Source organism: Lacerta agilis, chromosome 10 (assembly GCF_009819535.1).
Source record: "Lacerta agilis isolate rLacAgi1 chromosome 10, rLacAgi1.pri, whole genome shotgun sequence".
In the NCBI taxonomy this organism is placed as follows: domain Eukaryota; kingdom Metazoa; phylum Chordata; class Lepidosauria; order Squamata; family Lacertidae; genus Lacerta; species Lacerta agilis.
In genome coordinates, this window is record NC_046321.1 from 30,678,812 (window position 1) to 30,693,814 (window position 15,003).

General features: G+C 40.4%; 1 protein-coding gene across 2 annotated transcripts in view; it reads right to left on the reverse strand.

Annotated features, from left to right (window-relative positions):
- Nucleotides 1-3,062: 3,062 nt before the first annotated feature.
- Nucleotides 3,063-15,003, reverse strand: part of ATF7IP (activating transcription factor 7 interacting protein) — a 68,669-nt gene continuing 56,728 nt past the window's right edge. Inside the window, exons 11-15 of one of the 2 annotated variants that reach the window (XM_033162206.1) lie at nucleotides 13,009-13,078; nucleotides 10,928-11,080; nucleotides 10,228-10,413; nucleotides 9,724-9,836; nucleotides 3,063-7,769 (exon numbers count right to left, since the gene is read on the reverse strand). In XM_033162206.1, the coding sequence (XP_033018097.1) occupies nucleotides 7,353-7,769; nucleotides 9,724-9,836; nucleotides 10,228-10,413; nucleotides 10,928-11,080; nucleotides 13,009-13,078 (939 nt within the window). In that variant the 3' untranslated portion in view covers nucleotides 3,063-7,352. Of the gene's footprint in view, nucleotides 7,770-9,723; nucleotides 9,837-10,227; nucleotides 10,414-10,927; nucleotides 11,084-13,008; nucleotides 13,079-15,003 lie in introns of both variants that reach the window. The other variant, XM_033162205.1, reaches the window with a different exon arrangement.

Below are 15,003 nucleotides of genomic sequence, written 5' to 3' on the forward strand. Positions count from 1 at the left end.
CTTCTCACATTCTTCAGCACTTGTCTACACTGTCACTAGTAGGCAGTGGCTCTCCAAGGTTTCGGACCCAGGTCTCTCTTGGGATTGAAGCTACAACCTTTTGCAGGCAAATGAGTATCCAAAGTAGCCCGTAGTGTAGATTGTCAAAGATGCCTCGTTTATCTAAGCATCAGGCGAGAAGCCAGCGAGTTGACATTCAGAACAGCTTATCACAAATAATTTGAAGTCCTCTGTCATTTGTTAGGTAGGCAAGTTGCTAAACGGGTAGAGTTTTCAGCTTTTGAACCTACTGAAGGATAGGTCGGGTTTTCCTTCACTACACTGGCAGCACATGACAAGGTAGACATCACAGGAATTATCTCTTTCATTTGTATCTGACTTTCCCTCCAAGGAGCTGTGGGTGGTTCTTTCTCCTTGTTGCGTACCCTCACAACACCCCTGTGAGGTGGGTTACTGAGACAGGACCGCCAGCTCAAAGTTACCCAGCTTGCTTCAACACGGCTTTCATCCTTTAAGCCCATGTGCTACTTAAGGGGTCCCTGCAAAGGCTGCAGGATAGTGATGAGCTCACAACTTGGTAATGGGACTCTGGGTTACATACTTTTCAAACACTTATTTATTCTTATATCCCACCATTTCCTACAAGATCAAGTAAGAGTTTCCTGCTTCTCCCCACTAGGTCTTGCTAGCCAATTGGCCCCGAGTGACTGGATTTTATACCTTACAGGTCTCGATTAAAAGCAATACAATGAAACAACAAAATAGCAATAATAGGCCGCACCTACAATTTTATCCCCTAGCATAGGGGATCCAAAGACTACCATGACTGTCTTTTCTTCTGCTGTCTCACAAGCGATCGGTGTGTTCCTCAACAAATAAAGCAACAAGTAGGCGAAGCCAAGGGAAGGGAGCCCCAGCCCAGAGGCCACCCTCCAGCCAATCAAGACTTGCTCTTTTCTTCTGTTCTGCCCTTTGCTTAAGGGCTTTTGCCAGTTGGAATGTGCCTTTGAACTATGACAATACCTCTTGCTTGGCTGAATGCAGTGGCGTCAGGTGCTTATTGCATTGGTAGGACAGAAGGCAGGGAGCCTAATAGGTGGCGAAAGAGCCAACAAATTCAAGTTTTGTCCTCTTCCTAATTCCTGCTGAGTTCTGCAAGAGTCAATACTGAGTCAAAAGAGGAAGAGGAAGCTATCTTCTCCTGGACTGGGAGCAAGAAAGAAGGCAGGCAGATGGGAGCTGACTGAGGGCAGGCTGAGGTTGGTGGGGTAGGGCCCCATTTGCTGTAATGGACCAACGTACACTGTCTGAATCTATACTGTATGCAGCTGGAGATGGGAGAAACCTCTAGCTTTTTCATAGACTACTCTACACATACTGAAAGCCTGCCCTTCCCCAAGAAATCCTGGCTGTACTCATGGAGTCCATTCTCGCCACTCTTCTGCCTTGGTCAGACCCCACCCTGAGTCATCTGCAGTTCTGGGTGCCACAATTCAAGAAGGACATTGACAAGCTGGAACGTGTGCAGAAGAGGGCAACAAATATGATCAAGGATCTGCAAACCAATCCTTGAGTTTGGGGACTGAGAGTGAGATTTGATAGCCATTTTCAAATATCTAAAGGGCTGTCACATGAAAGATGGAGCAAGCTTGTTTTCTCCTGCACCAGAGGCTGGGACCCGAACCAATGACTTCAAATTATAAGAAGTTCCTACTAAACATCAGGAAGAACTTTCTGGCGGTAAGAGCTGCTCAAGAGTGGAATGGTCTCCCTCAGAAGGTGGTTGACTTTATTCCCTTGGGTGCTTTTCAGCAGATGTTTGGTGGCCATCTGTCATGGATCCTTTTGCTAAGATTCCTGCATTGCAGGGTGTTGGACTCAATAACCCTCAGAGCCCCTTCCAGCTCTACAATTCTATTATTCATCCTATATGAACAAAGAACACATCCTAAAAAACTGCCAAGCATTTCTTTACGGCTAGCCGCTAGACATTGCAAGGGACAGGTGAAAAGAGCTGTCTTGCAGGATACTTTGTCTAAACACTGATGAGCTTGTAAGGAAACTCTAGTTTCCTGCAAGGCAGTTTGAAAACCGCAACACTTAACCCAAAATGATCTAGCTGAACTACACCTGAAAGGATATCCATAATATCCATGTGAATTACCGTAAGTTCATTTTGTGGTAGAATTTTAAATGAGTTCATTTTCATGTTCATTTCTGCAGGCCTGGGCTGTTAAGTCTTCATTCAAAACCTAAGTCAATTGGAAAAGTATAAAGACCACTAGGAAGCAAAATGCTGAGGTGATGTTCTAAGGCTTATTAGGCAGATATGGAGGCAGTTTTTGACATCACATAAGTCACTGTTGCCAAGTAATCAGAAAAAGGGATGTGAAGCATTTCCTGTATCTTTGCTGGAGATTAGCACAACACAAGCAGCTTGCCAATCAGTATGGAGAATACTGAACTAGATGGGCCAATGGCCTGATTCAATATAAGAGTCCTACTTGTAGAATCTTCTTCCCTGGAATCGACTTTGGTGAAGCCTCTTAGTTTGCAGCAGAAGCTACATTTCAACACTGATTAGCTGGTCCTTGTATCAGTTGTGAAAACAAGATATTCCTCACTGTTGCAGTGTATTTTTTTAAGTGAAGAAACAACACACCAGCTTGTTAAAATATTTAAAAGTAAAGAACCAAATAGATGTTTGAACAGGTAAGCATGCACAAAAAACTTCCAAGTAAATATTTTTAAATAGAGAGGTATCCAAAATAAAGTTTAACAACACATTTTTGTGTCTGCCTCCCTACATTTTTATTTGCATCATTGCTAGATATAACATTTCGCATTTGACTATTAAAAATAAATTCAATATATTTAGCTTTTTAGTACACACATAATTTTACTTGAGCACCTTAAAGAGAATATTCAAGTTAAGAGAAAAAAGGAGTGGGGAGCCTTGAACACAGGTCAAGTTGCTGTCATAGGAAGGATCGTGGTCAGCTTTTTAAAAACAATCCAGTACTGTTTTGATGACGAGAACCAACCACACAAGACACCGAAGGTTAAAAACCCAGTAGTTTATTTCAAAGTATAAATCTCAGGCTTGTCAGACAAAACCCCACTACAATTAACACGTATACAGACACTAATCTACAATGCATACAAAAGTCTGGGAGAACTTGCCATTGCCCTGCTTAAAATGGACTTTTTGGTACGTCCTACATTATCTTTATTTACACGTTCTTCTGTAGAAGGAAAAAGGGGGGAAAGAGTGCAAGTTTCCATAAGGAGTTTTGTAGGAGTTTATTTGCCAGTGGCTGATAAGTTACTGAAGTCCAACAAAGTACCTCAAGGTTTTGGCTGTCCAATTACTTTATTTACAGATAAAACTTCAACTTAGACAGCACTTAAAATATATTTTCAAACAGGGAAAGCCAGCACAATAATGTGAGAAACCATGTGTTATAAAATATTGATTAAATTCAATGATAAAATATCACATTTTAATTTGTACTCATGTCTACATTCACCTCGACATAAAACTGGTTCCAAGAAGGATGGGATCACTTGTTTTTGGCAATACTAAAAGACTTTCCTCTGTGTTAACAAAACACTGTGTGCCAAAACACACTAAAAGAAAGCAGTATTTTCAATATATCAAGCTTTTGTTTTCAAAAAATCTAGGTTTTTTTGCTGTTGACTGAATAAAAATACTAAGGGGGTTCCATGTAGACTTTTGTGTACTGCAATTGTAGTTCTCCTACTTAATACTGTAATGTGGCAATTTGAGGGAACAAGGTACTTATAGGCTGACCTTACATGTAACATGGGTTCTCAGATCACAGACCACTTAGTATTCAACAAAGAGCTTTAAATGAAAAGGTGAACCAATGTGATTTATTGCAGCACAACTTGCATTGTAATCCCAGCAATATCCCAGACAGCAATAGCTTTGCCACTATTTCTCATGAGTCCCTTTTGTGCAAAATGTACCTTAAGTAGCACTGTAATCATGCTAAAAATGCAACCCAGAGCTAATCTTAGTGCTTCAGCAATCCCTGAAGCACAAACTTCTTATGTTCAGAGAACACTTGCCAACCAGCTTGAACACTCCACCTTTCCCCATTAAGTGGCAAGTACAGAAAACATATGCTGTACATCCCACCCCTTCCAAGTCTCCAGTCTCCTAGCCACTGAGGTCTTCCTGAAAAGGCTTTCTAGCTGTAATCTGAGAAATAAAATGGGAGACACAAACAAACAAGTTAACCTAAGGGACTCACAATAATTTAGCAGCAATAGTCACACCACTTTCTCATTTTAAAACAGTGAAAACATTTCACTTGTCCTTTCCTAAGACATGGAACTTGTTACTAACTAGAACATGGATTCTCAAGTATTAAAGGCAAAGAAGAGAAAACAGCAGAAATACAGATGGAGACATACTTCAGTATCACATTTAAATAGAAGTAGAAAACAGAATTTTCAAGCATGGGCCAGCCATATACTGCAGTAAGGAAAACATGGTGGGTGGGTGGGAGAAATACTGACACAGTAAAGTGTGGACACTGAAATCCCTCCCTGCCCCCTTTCTTTTCTTTAAGAACTTTAGGTTTGCCTAATCCATAACACACAGAGAGAGTGCTAAACTGAACAGTTTCTCAATAAGCACAGAGTAGTAAAATTCCAATGACTCTGCAGCTTGGTATTTGTGCAATCCAGTTTAGCTTATAATACTTTGATAAAAAGGAAAGATTATTTTCCAATGTCTGTTACAAAGTTTTGTAAACTCTAAATTTCTTTGGGGCAAAAGCAAAAAGAAATACAGCACCAGATACAAGGCCAAAAAGTCACTAATTATGAGCTCCTGATGACAACTAACTCAATTCAAGCCTGTTTCTGCTTTTCCCTCTGTGGTGCCCTACACAATTTGCCTTACCAGATCAATTCTGCTTGAGAAAGTGGAAGTCCCACTCCCACAATAGCCTGACTGCCATTTTCTATTCACAGATCTGAAGACAAAGTCCCAAGGAACGCATCTTGGATCCAACTTAACAGAAGCTGTAATTAGTACACATTATAGCTGATTGATAATGGAACAGTATCTAGTCCTAGAGAAAGAAGAGTAAGCAACAGTAAAATCTTAGCTAATTATCTGCTGTATCTCCATAACAAGGGGCAAGAGGTACAAAGTATGCAGATGTACTTTTCTCAGACCAGGGTTCACATTTTTCTCCTGCATATATTTAGGGAATATTCATCCAGGTTTTTGTCCCCCTTACTGGTGGCAGGGTCTTGAATAATTGCTGTTTAAAATGTGACCCAGCTTCCTCCAGTGTTGCAAGCCCTACAAAAACACATTTCTCTTCAAGTTGCACCCAGGCTTGACTTTATTGCCCCAGTTCAATTAAAAAAAGTGATGAGGAACTTCTCCAGAGCTAAGGACCCAGTGCAGATAATAAACTACATCTTTGGCTATACATAACTGATATTGTTGAGTCAACAGCAGAGTGGTAAGTCCCTTCCCCATTAAATCTATTTTTGTAATGAAATTCTCCCTTGATTTTTGGTATACTTCCAATGGGAGTTGATTCCGCCCCCCCCCCCAACATTATACTTATTAAAATTAGAGGTGGTCCTAAAATACCTGAAACTGAGAGAAAAAAATATCATTTTTGTAGGTGATTGCATCACTGTTAGGCAAGTGAGACAAAGCGTTGAAATGCCAGCTGTTTGCTTTGGGGGTGAAGTATTCCATATACATACGATCTAGCTCTAAGATAGTTCTTGACTTTAGTCATTAGATAGATAAGCCAGAAATTTACAAGAAAAGCTTTCATGTCACTCAAAATGAATATAACTCAGAGGACATAAGGCGTACCATATAAAAAATGCAAGGAAATTTACTTGGTGTTCTCACAATAAGAGAATTAAGACCCTGTCTTTCCAAAACACACAGCATCAACAAACTTTAGACCATCCTCTTACAAACCTTAAATTTCAGTTTCAACTCTTATCAGATTTGGAGTAACAAGTTAAGGAAACTGCTGGAACCTGGGCAGTCAATGAAGTGGGAACAGCTGCCACCCACTTCCCAACTGGAGCTGATACACCAGGAAGACAATAGATGTGCTGCTTTTTTCTGGAAGACGGCACAGTGAAACTTTCTTCAACGTCTGTCAGGTGTGGTTCAAGTGTTCGTGGTGGGCACTAACTCTTGTTGGGATGTAAGGACGTGGAGGTACTGTATATTGTGTTGGCTCAGCCATTGAAAGAATGAAAGGTTCTATTAGAAGATTGAGTTGATTGCTTTCTTTTAAGCGACATCAGATTGGCTTAGCACAGCAACCAAAGTGTTCGTGTATATGAGGTGAATGAAGTGTCTTAGGCTGGCCACATCTCCTTTGGCCAATCCACAGGGCGCACCAACTTCCCAAGGAGAATTGTCAAATACTGTCTGCATGACCCAACTTCACAGACCAGTCAGAACTAGCAGGTTAAATGATGGCCTGAATGATCTCAAGTGGGAATTAACTCAGGAAGGTTTTGTGTGCTACACTTTCGGGGAATCTATAAGGGAAGGTTATGACATTCTGGGGCTAAGAAGAAAAAAATGAAAGAGCAAAAGAAGAAAGAGCGCACATGATGTGTGCCTACATTTACTTTTGAAATTATTGTTTTAAGGCACAAATAATTTTTTTTAAAAAAAGAGGACATAGAGATGAGGATCAGGAAACTACTGGAAATGCAACTGAAGTTTTCTATAAATCTGTTTTCAGACTGGCTTCAGATTGCTCCCTGGTTTTGGTGGCAAGTATTCTGCAAACTAGCCAGAGGGCTGCTTAATCCCCTACCCCTCAAATAAGCAGACACACCTACATTTCTCAAGCAATGGCCACATACAAGGTCTTTTGCCTTCTACAGGCTGTGCCTTGTAAGACTAGTCACTGTGTTCCAAAACAAAAGAAAGCAAGACCCTGAAACTTGACTTCCCTCCTAACCTGACCCTTGAACACTCCTCATGCCCTTTGGCCTGCGCATGACACTCCTGTTCAGCCCACATCAGCTGGAAGCCAAATTCCCAGGGGTCAGTGTCTTACGGCTTAACAGGCAGAGCAGCTTGTGAGGGAAGGGGAAAGAACTTCGTACTTCAAGAGCTTATCAGAAATACAGGCTCTCCCACTGCAGGCTAGGAATTTATTTTGGTTTTGGTTATGGAGTTTGTGTAGTGTATGACATTGCTGTCCAAAACAATCCTGCAGGGGGGATTTTTTTACAGTGAGTTTCATGCATGAGAATAAACCAGAGTAAGCCACAATTGTGGGGCAAAAATAGAAGCCTTCAGAGTCTGAAGTTTAACTGCTTTGAGAAGCAATCACATCTGTCGACTGGGGGTCACAGAAGGGTCCAAAGCGTCCATAGATGTCTTTAGCACGAACTGCAAAGTAATATTTGCTTCCAGAAACAAACTGTGTAAGTGTGCATGCCATAGGCAGGGGGAGGGCCTTTACTTCCCCTATCTTTTTCCACTGAGAGGGCACAGTAGCACTGGGGTCCTCATGGTATGCATACAGATGGTAGCTATCCACACTGGCACAGCTCCGGTCCACTTCCAAAACACTCCAGGAGAGCACTATGCCATTCTGACTTTGTACACGCGCTAGCTTCAGGTGTGGCTTCTGCGGCAGAGAGGTGTTGGCAGCTTCAGGAGGCAAGCGTGATGGCTGTGGGGCCTCTGGCAGTGGGGCTGGGTGCACAGGCCGCAGTGGCTCCTGAGAAATAATGAAGAGGCGCAATGAGGTTGGCAGAGGAGACTGTCTCATCCTATTGTCAAAATATACATTACTGCTCTATACCCTCTATACGTATGATTGTACAGCTACCCATCTTAGCAACAAAATCATCAAGTTTGCTGATGATACCACTGTGGTGGGGCTCATTTCTGAGGGGGATGAGTACGCCTATCAAGACGAGGTGGAGCGGCTCTGTGGTTGGTGCGGAGAAAATAATCTGGTTCTTAATATCGCTAAGACCAAGGAACTGGTAGTGGACTACAGGGGGGGAAAGGTGGACATTCAGCCCTTGTATATTGGTGGGAACTGGGTGGAGAGGGTGGCTGTATTCAAGTTTCTGGGTGTTACTATCGAGCAGGGTATGACCTGGAGCGCGAATACCATTGCTCTGGTAAAGAAGGACCAGCAGAGACTCTATTTCCTCAGACTTTTAAAGAAGAACAATCTGAGTGAGAGACTGCTGGTGTCCTTCTATCGAGGCAGCATAGAGAGCATTCTTGCATACTGTATCTGTGCTTGGTTTGCCAGTTGCACAGTTACCGGTAGGAAAATGCTCCAGAAGGTCATAACCACAGCCCGAAAGATTACCGGTCATCCTCTCCCATCTTTGGATGAACTACCGGTATATAGCTCCCATTGTCTCAAAAAAGCAAACAACATTTTACAGGATTCATCTCATCCTGGATATAGTCTGATTGCACGGTTGCCTTCGGGCAAGAGATATAGAACAATTAAATCAAGAACAAATAGACTAAAAAACAGTTTTTATCCAAGAGCTATAACTATTTTAAATGCTGTAACCAAATGATATGATCTTGGGGAGTCATGATGGATGGTATGTATGTGTGGCTGTAAATGTATAAATGCGTATATGTGGCTGTAAATGTGGGATGGGATTCAATTTTGTTGTACTATGTACAATGACAATAAAGTATCTATCTATCTACCATCCAAGCATTCCCAAGACCAATTCTCAGAAAACACAAGATTACGTTTAAAACTAGCAAACCTGAAATGACAATAAAACACTCCTGTGTTTCAAGGTGGAGAAGGAGTAAAGGCTGAAACCTATTTAATAGTGGCCTATTCTTCAAAGTGGGAGTAGCTAACTCTCTGCCCACCTCCAGCCCCTCTAAAAGCTTCATTATGGCTCCCAACTCCTCTAAAATTTATCATTCTAAAAAAATGCAAGAAAGAGCTGCAAATGATGTGTCCATTAAAGTAACCAAATTAGTCTGCTGCAGTGTGTGGTGTCACTTTGAATGAAGAGCTGACAAATATGCAATGGGGACTATCAGTATACACTGCATATTACACCTTGTGGGGAGTAAATGTATTGTGTGAAGAAACACTATTTTGTCCACCCTGAATCTCCCCACATGCAGCTGCACTAGATGACCTCATTTCTAGTATTAGAAGAGAGGGAGAAAAGTTTTGCTTTATTCATTTTCTCCACACTCATACAAGGGTATAATTTTTATACCCTTTTATTATTTCCCCCCTTACTTACCTTTCCCCCCTAAATGACACAGCCTCCAAAGTTGTAATCTTTCCTCATTAGGGAGTTGCTCCAGCTACCGATTATTATGGTTGCCCCTTTCTGCGCTACTTCAAGCTTTACAATATCCTTTTTAGGATACGTGAACCAAAAATGTACACAGCATTCCTATTGTGTGGTTTCACGATAATGGAGTATAATACTTTCTTTTAAAATTTGTTTTTTATTGTTTTATAATAGTTTCCCACCTAGAACTCTTTTGAGAAAGATAGGGTAATATTAAATAAATGAATGAATGACCATTAAAATAGGGACTGTCCAGCTGTGCCAGTTCCACATTGCTAACAGATACTGCTAACAAACAATAGCATATATGACATGGGAGATAAACTCTTCTCCAAACATTCATCTCAAAAACTGGACACAGGTGCTTACTGAATGTACTTGAGCTGGCCGATGGTGAACTGTGAGTTGAGGTCCTCCAGATCCCAAGGTTAGCCCATTGTTTACAACATACGCAGTTGTCTGAGGCACTCGTACTGTCACACCTAGAGCAATACCAAGGGAAAGGCACAATATGTTAAAGAAGTTAAAAATATAATTATACATTGTGAGAAATTTAGCTCATTTATTTGCTTAACACTGCAAACCATCACAAAATATATTTGGAAGACACAAGAAGATAGCATTAAAACTTGCCATAACTATACTTTCTTTTACATGTACATAGGACGTTAGAAAAACCCAGTCAAATATCACATACACCCCAAAGTCAAATCTCAAAATGCTTTGAATATGTATGTTTGCACCTTGCTTTCTGGGCAAACTTTCTGCTGCAATATATTTGTCTAATTCTAACAAAATTGGCAGCTCCTTTCGAACCAAGGTACAGCTGCACATCTGCTAAAATATAAACCTTTCTCTGATGGATGAGCTTACCAGAGTTTTGTGGGTTGACCTGCCTTAAACTAGGGCTCTGCATGACTGTGGTTCGCACAGGATTCTGTCCTGATGTTGTAGGAAGAGTAGTATAGACTACTTGATGGTTAGCAGGGGCTCTTGGTACTGGGAGCCTGGCAGGAGTCTGAGTCACTGGACGATGGGTTACATTCACAGTTGTCTGGGCTAGAAGCAAAATTGTAATAAAAAGAATATAAAATGTTCTCAGCCTAGAAAGCATATGCTGCACAAAAACAAAGCATACAAATCAAGCAATTTCTCATAGTTCATTGACACTTAAATTTAAATAATGTGATTTACCGAATAAAGAAAAGATTAAAAAGATAGCTTTCAAAATTACTGAATAACTACAGTAAAAAATTTTTTATAAAACCCAACTGGATTCTTCAGAACACAGATCAGTCTTGTGGATACACACAAATGTCTTTCTCCCCAATAATTTTCTGACCCTCAGTCTGTAAGTTCACCAACCCTTTGGTGATTAATGGACGGAAGCTCTTCAGAGCTAAGTAGGCATTCTCATAGTAGTTCCCTCCAGGTCAACAATATTATATTGCATCATTTAAGTGTAAAAATAACATTTTCTATAGCCACCTGCAAATACTGCATCCAAGAGGCAATTCACTGTTCTGGAATCTCTCTCCTTCCATACTGAACTATTTCCTTTCCCTAGTCTTACCTGTGGGGAGAACATGTATGGTTGTCTGAGACAGGCCAGTTGTTGGCATGCCTGCTTGTTGGAGAGGGCTTGTCTGTACTGGCTGCAGAGGACGAGCTAAAGACTGGGTTGACAGACTCAACGCAGGTACAGATTGGTTCTGCTTCTTGCCACCTGCTTAGGAAAGAAAAAAAATCAATGTGAAATTATAAACAGAAACAAGCAGCTGAAAAACTGCTGAAAAATTTGCTGAAGTGGCAGTCAATTGCAACACAGATTCTCCTTTCAGTTTTTACACTGTACATGAAATAAAAACATCAATTAAAGGATCTCACCTGTACAGTTCACAGCTTTATTTTAAATGCTCAAATTGGGGCCAACAACTAAAATATTGTAACCCAAATGGGCTTTGAAGGAATAGATATAATACCTACCCCACTGTCTGTTCCCTGCTCCTCTAAAGATAGATTACCTAACAGAGTGGGGTTAAAACTTAGGGAGTTTTGTATTGCCCATACATATAGACTGAATAACTTTCCTGGTGACGATGAGTTTACTTTTATCTCATCAAGGGGTCATAGTGTAGTTGATTATTGTATCTGTTCTCTAAATCTACACTCTGATGTTAACTCCTCTTCTATCGGCCCGAAAGCAAGATGAGCACTGCAACCACATAGTTGCCTTTGACTGGACTTAACTGTCCAGGAGTCCTGTACCTTTACTTATTGGAGTCCATACAGAAAGTGACCACTCCTCCTTACTTCTGACTATATAATGTGACCCAGCAAATAAGATCTTGAAGCCTCGTAACTCAGATCAGGCCTCTCATTGTATTCTGAAAAGGATTATACAATCCCCGCAATTTGAAGGGGTGGTTGCCAAATTCCTGGTCTCATACAAAATATTACATTTGAGAGCAACCGTTACTAACTCACATTCTATTAATGTAGTAATAACAACATTTGGATGACTTTGTATGATTTTATAATTTTACTATTTTAACTTATGCCAATAAAGGCTAGCAGTAGTAGTAGCTTCGTTTTATAAGGTTTCAGAATGTCTGTGAATGGCAGCAATGACCACAGTTCAAGAATATTACACTAGTCAAGTATATGTATGAAATTTCTGAAATCCTCAAGACATTGTGTCAACTGCCTTATTTAGAGTTATATAGGATGTAGCAAGATACACTGGGAGCAAATTCCACATTTAATTAAACATAATTATGCCAGCCAATTTCAATGGGAGTAAATGTACATGACTGTAGGCTCATAGCTCCATTATGCATGTGTTTAAGGGATTATTGGGTACTGCTCTACAAGGTACTCTTGTTTATTTACATCTTCTAAACCAGGGGTGGGAAACCTCCGGCCTGCAGGCCAAACATGACCTGTCAGGGGTTCAAATGTGGCCTGCAAAGCTGTGTTCTCCAAACCATGCCTGTCTCACACCTGAATCCACTATGTCTGCACATTTCATCCAATATAAAAATGGGAGAAAGTTTGATATTTTCCACTGTGAGTGAGGGTAGGAGGCACAAAACTTGGACTAGAATAGCATGAATATATTCACATAATGTATGGCTAATGAATCATGGGTTTATTACCTTTAGGCACAAAGACACAATATAAGGACTAGCACAAAATTATGGCTAGAATCAGCTACAAACCACAACATTAAGACATCTAATTTAAGAATTGATGAACACTGGTTTTCAGCAGCAAATGTGCTTAACCCAAGTCATGAAGATAGAAGTATTTAAACATATAAGAACCAATATCTAAACACTAAGTTCGGATGGTGGGAACAATCCTATGCACTCATGGAAAACACATTCAAACAGGACGGTAGGATATCTGCCAAAACTTGAACATACTTTAATGATGTAAGGACACACTGCACAAATGTATTACTAATACCTACATTAGAATTGCTGCCTAGAACACTGGATGGTATTTTAAGTTTAAAACTTCAATAGTGCCGTCTGATGGAATCTTTTGACTTGGCAAATATTTATGATCTTTGGCAGTTAATATTCTTCAAAAAGCAGGAGAACCAGTTAGTCAAAGTCCATCATGATTCATGCATATCTTCTAACTTACCTTGAGAAGAGCCATCATCTTCATCATCCAGTGTGAGATCAATTACTCCACTGCCTGTGGCCTTTCCACCCTGGAAGACAAATATTTATTTATTTATTTTTGTTGGTTGGTTGGTTTTTTTTACTTCTCCGCTCCCTTTCCAACGAAGTGTTAAAAGTAGCATGCAATAAAATCTAAACTCTTCACAAGAAAACATAAAACAAGCTCAATAAATCCCAGCAAATGCCTTGACAAATCTAAAGGGTTTTATCTGACAGTTGAAACTATAGAAATAAGCAGACAATTGAAGGAAGTCCTTTACTTTTCAAAAGACATCACTAAGGTAGTTTGTTCTACATATACGGAGGGCAACATAGATCTAAAGCAGAGTAATGGAAGAGAGATTATGTGGCAGATTCAAGTTCTTTAAGGAGGAAGGAAAATATATGATAAATACTCATGTTTACAAAACTATTTTTTTAATGTTTAAACATTATAGAATGTTAGCATATCTCTACACAGATAAGAGTGGAAACTTCAGTACCAGAGACGGAAGAACCAAATAGAAGCTTCCGTCCCTCCTTTCTCATAACATGAAAGCATAACAAAAGATCAGGCGGTTCCTGCAATGTGAGAGGTGAAAATGCCAATAACCTCCCCCTTTTCCTATCAACCATTGCAAAATCTAACACGTTTGCAATTTATGTACATATGCACTCAGTTGTTCTTTGTTAACAACTTTAGTCAGTGCATCCTGGCATGTAGGACACTTTTACAAATTCCTCTTTGGATGCATTCTCTTGCACGATGAAGCTTAATTTGTAGAACCACAAGAACTATGTATGATGTTTAAGGAAGTGAGGAAAAGCAAGCGACCTCTAGTGGACGCTGAGGGTAAAATATATAAATTAATTAACACAGAGAGACAGGACCAATTTCAAACATGCCTCACAAAGGACCAAAAGCTGTGACATCAAGTGAAAGAAGGTTATCAAAGGCAGATATAGAAGGAGAAGGGGATATGGCAAAAATATTGGCAGAATTAAGAGAAATGAGAGAGATGAAAGAAAGTGAGAAGAACATTGGGTAAAAACTGGTAGAACTAGCAACAGAACAATCAGGTCAAATGAAGGAATTGAATAATAAGATACACACAGTTGAAGAACAAACAAAATGGGTTCAAAGAGATGAAAGAGGAAATGAAAAAGGGGGGAAATTGAAGGGGTGGATAGAGGAGATTATTAAAACACAGGAGTCCACGCTAGATAAATTGGCGTTGGTCGAAATGAATCAAAAAGCCCAGTTCAGAAACCATCTGTATATAACTATGAAAAATAAGATGTAATAATCAGATGTGTTTAAGTTCCACTTCGCACAAACTTATGCTTACTGTTGTCTGTTTTCTACAAGACCAATAAAATAAAAATTGATTATACAAATAGCATACACCTGAAGTGCTTTTGCCATCAGCTGCATCGCTACCAAAACTGGCGTGGGCGTAAATTTCAAGACCTCCAGATTTTTTCCTTGTAAGCCTTAATCTTACAATGTGGGTGGAGCTGTAGGTTAAACCACAGAGCCTAGGGCTTGCTGATCAGAAGGTCGGTGGTTCGAATCCCCGCGATAGGGTGAGCTACCGTTGCTCGGTGCCTGCTCCTGCCCACCTAGCAGTTTGAAAGCACGTCAAAGTGCAAGTAGATAAATAGGTACTGCTCCGGTGGGAAGGTAAACGGCATTTCCGTGCGGTGCTCTGGTTCGCCAGAAGTGGCTTTGTCATGTTGGCCACATTACCCGGAAACTGTATGCTGGCTCCCTCGGCTAGTAAAGTGAGATGAGCGCCGCAACCCCAGTAGACATGACTGGACCTAATGGTCAGGGGTCCCTTTACCTTTACACCTTAATCTGTAATGCATAGTGCCCTTTAAATGTCTCATTATGTGTTTCAGCGCCTTCCAGTCTTGAATTGTGGGGTGATTTGCATATCTGCTGAGCAGATTCACACTAACAGCAATGTCT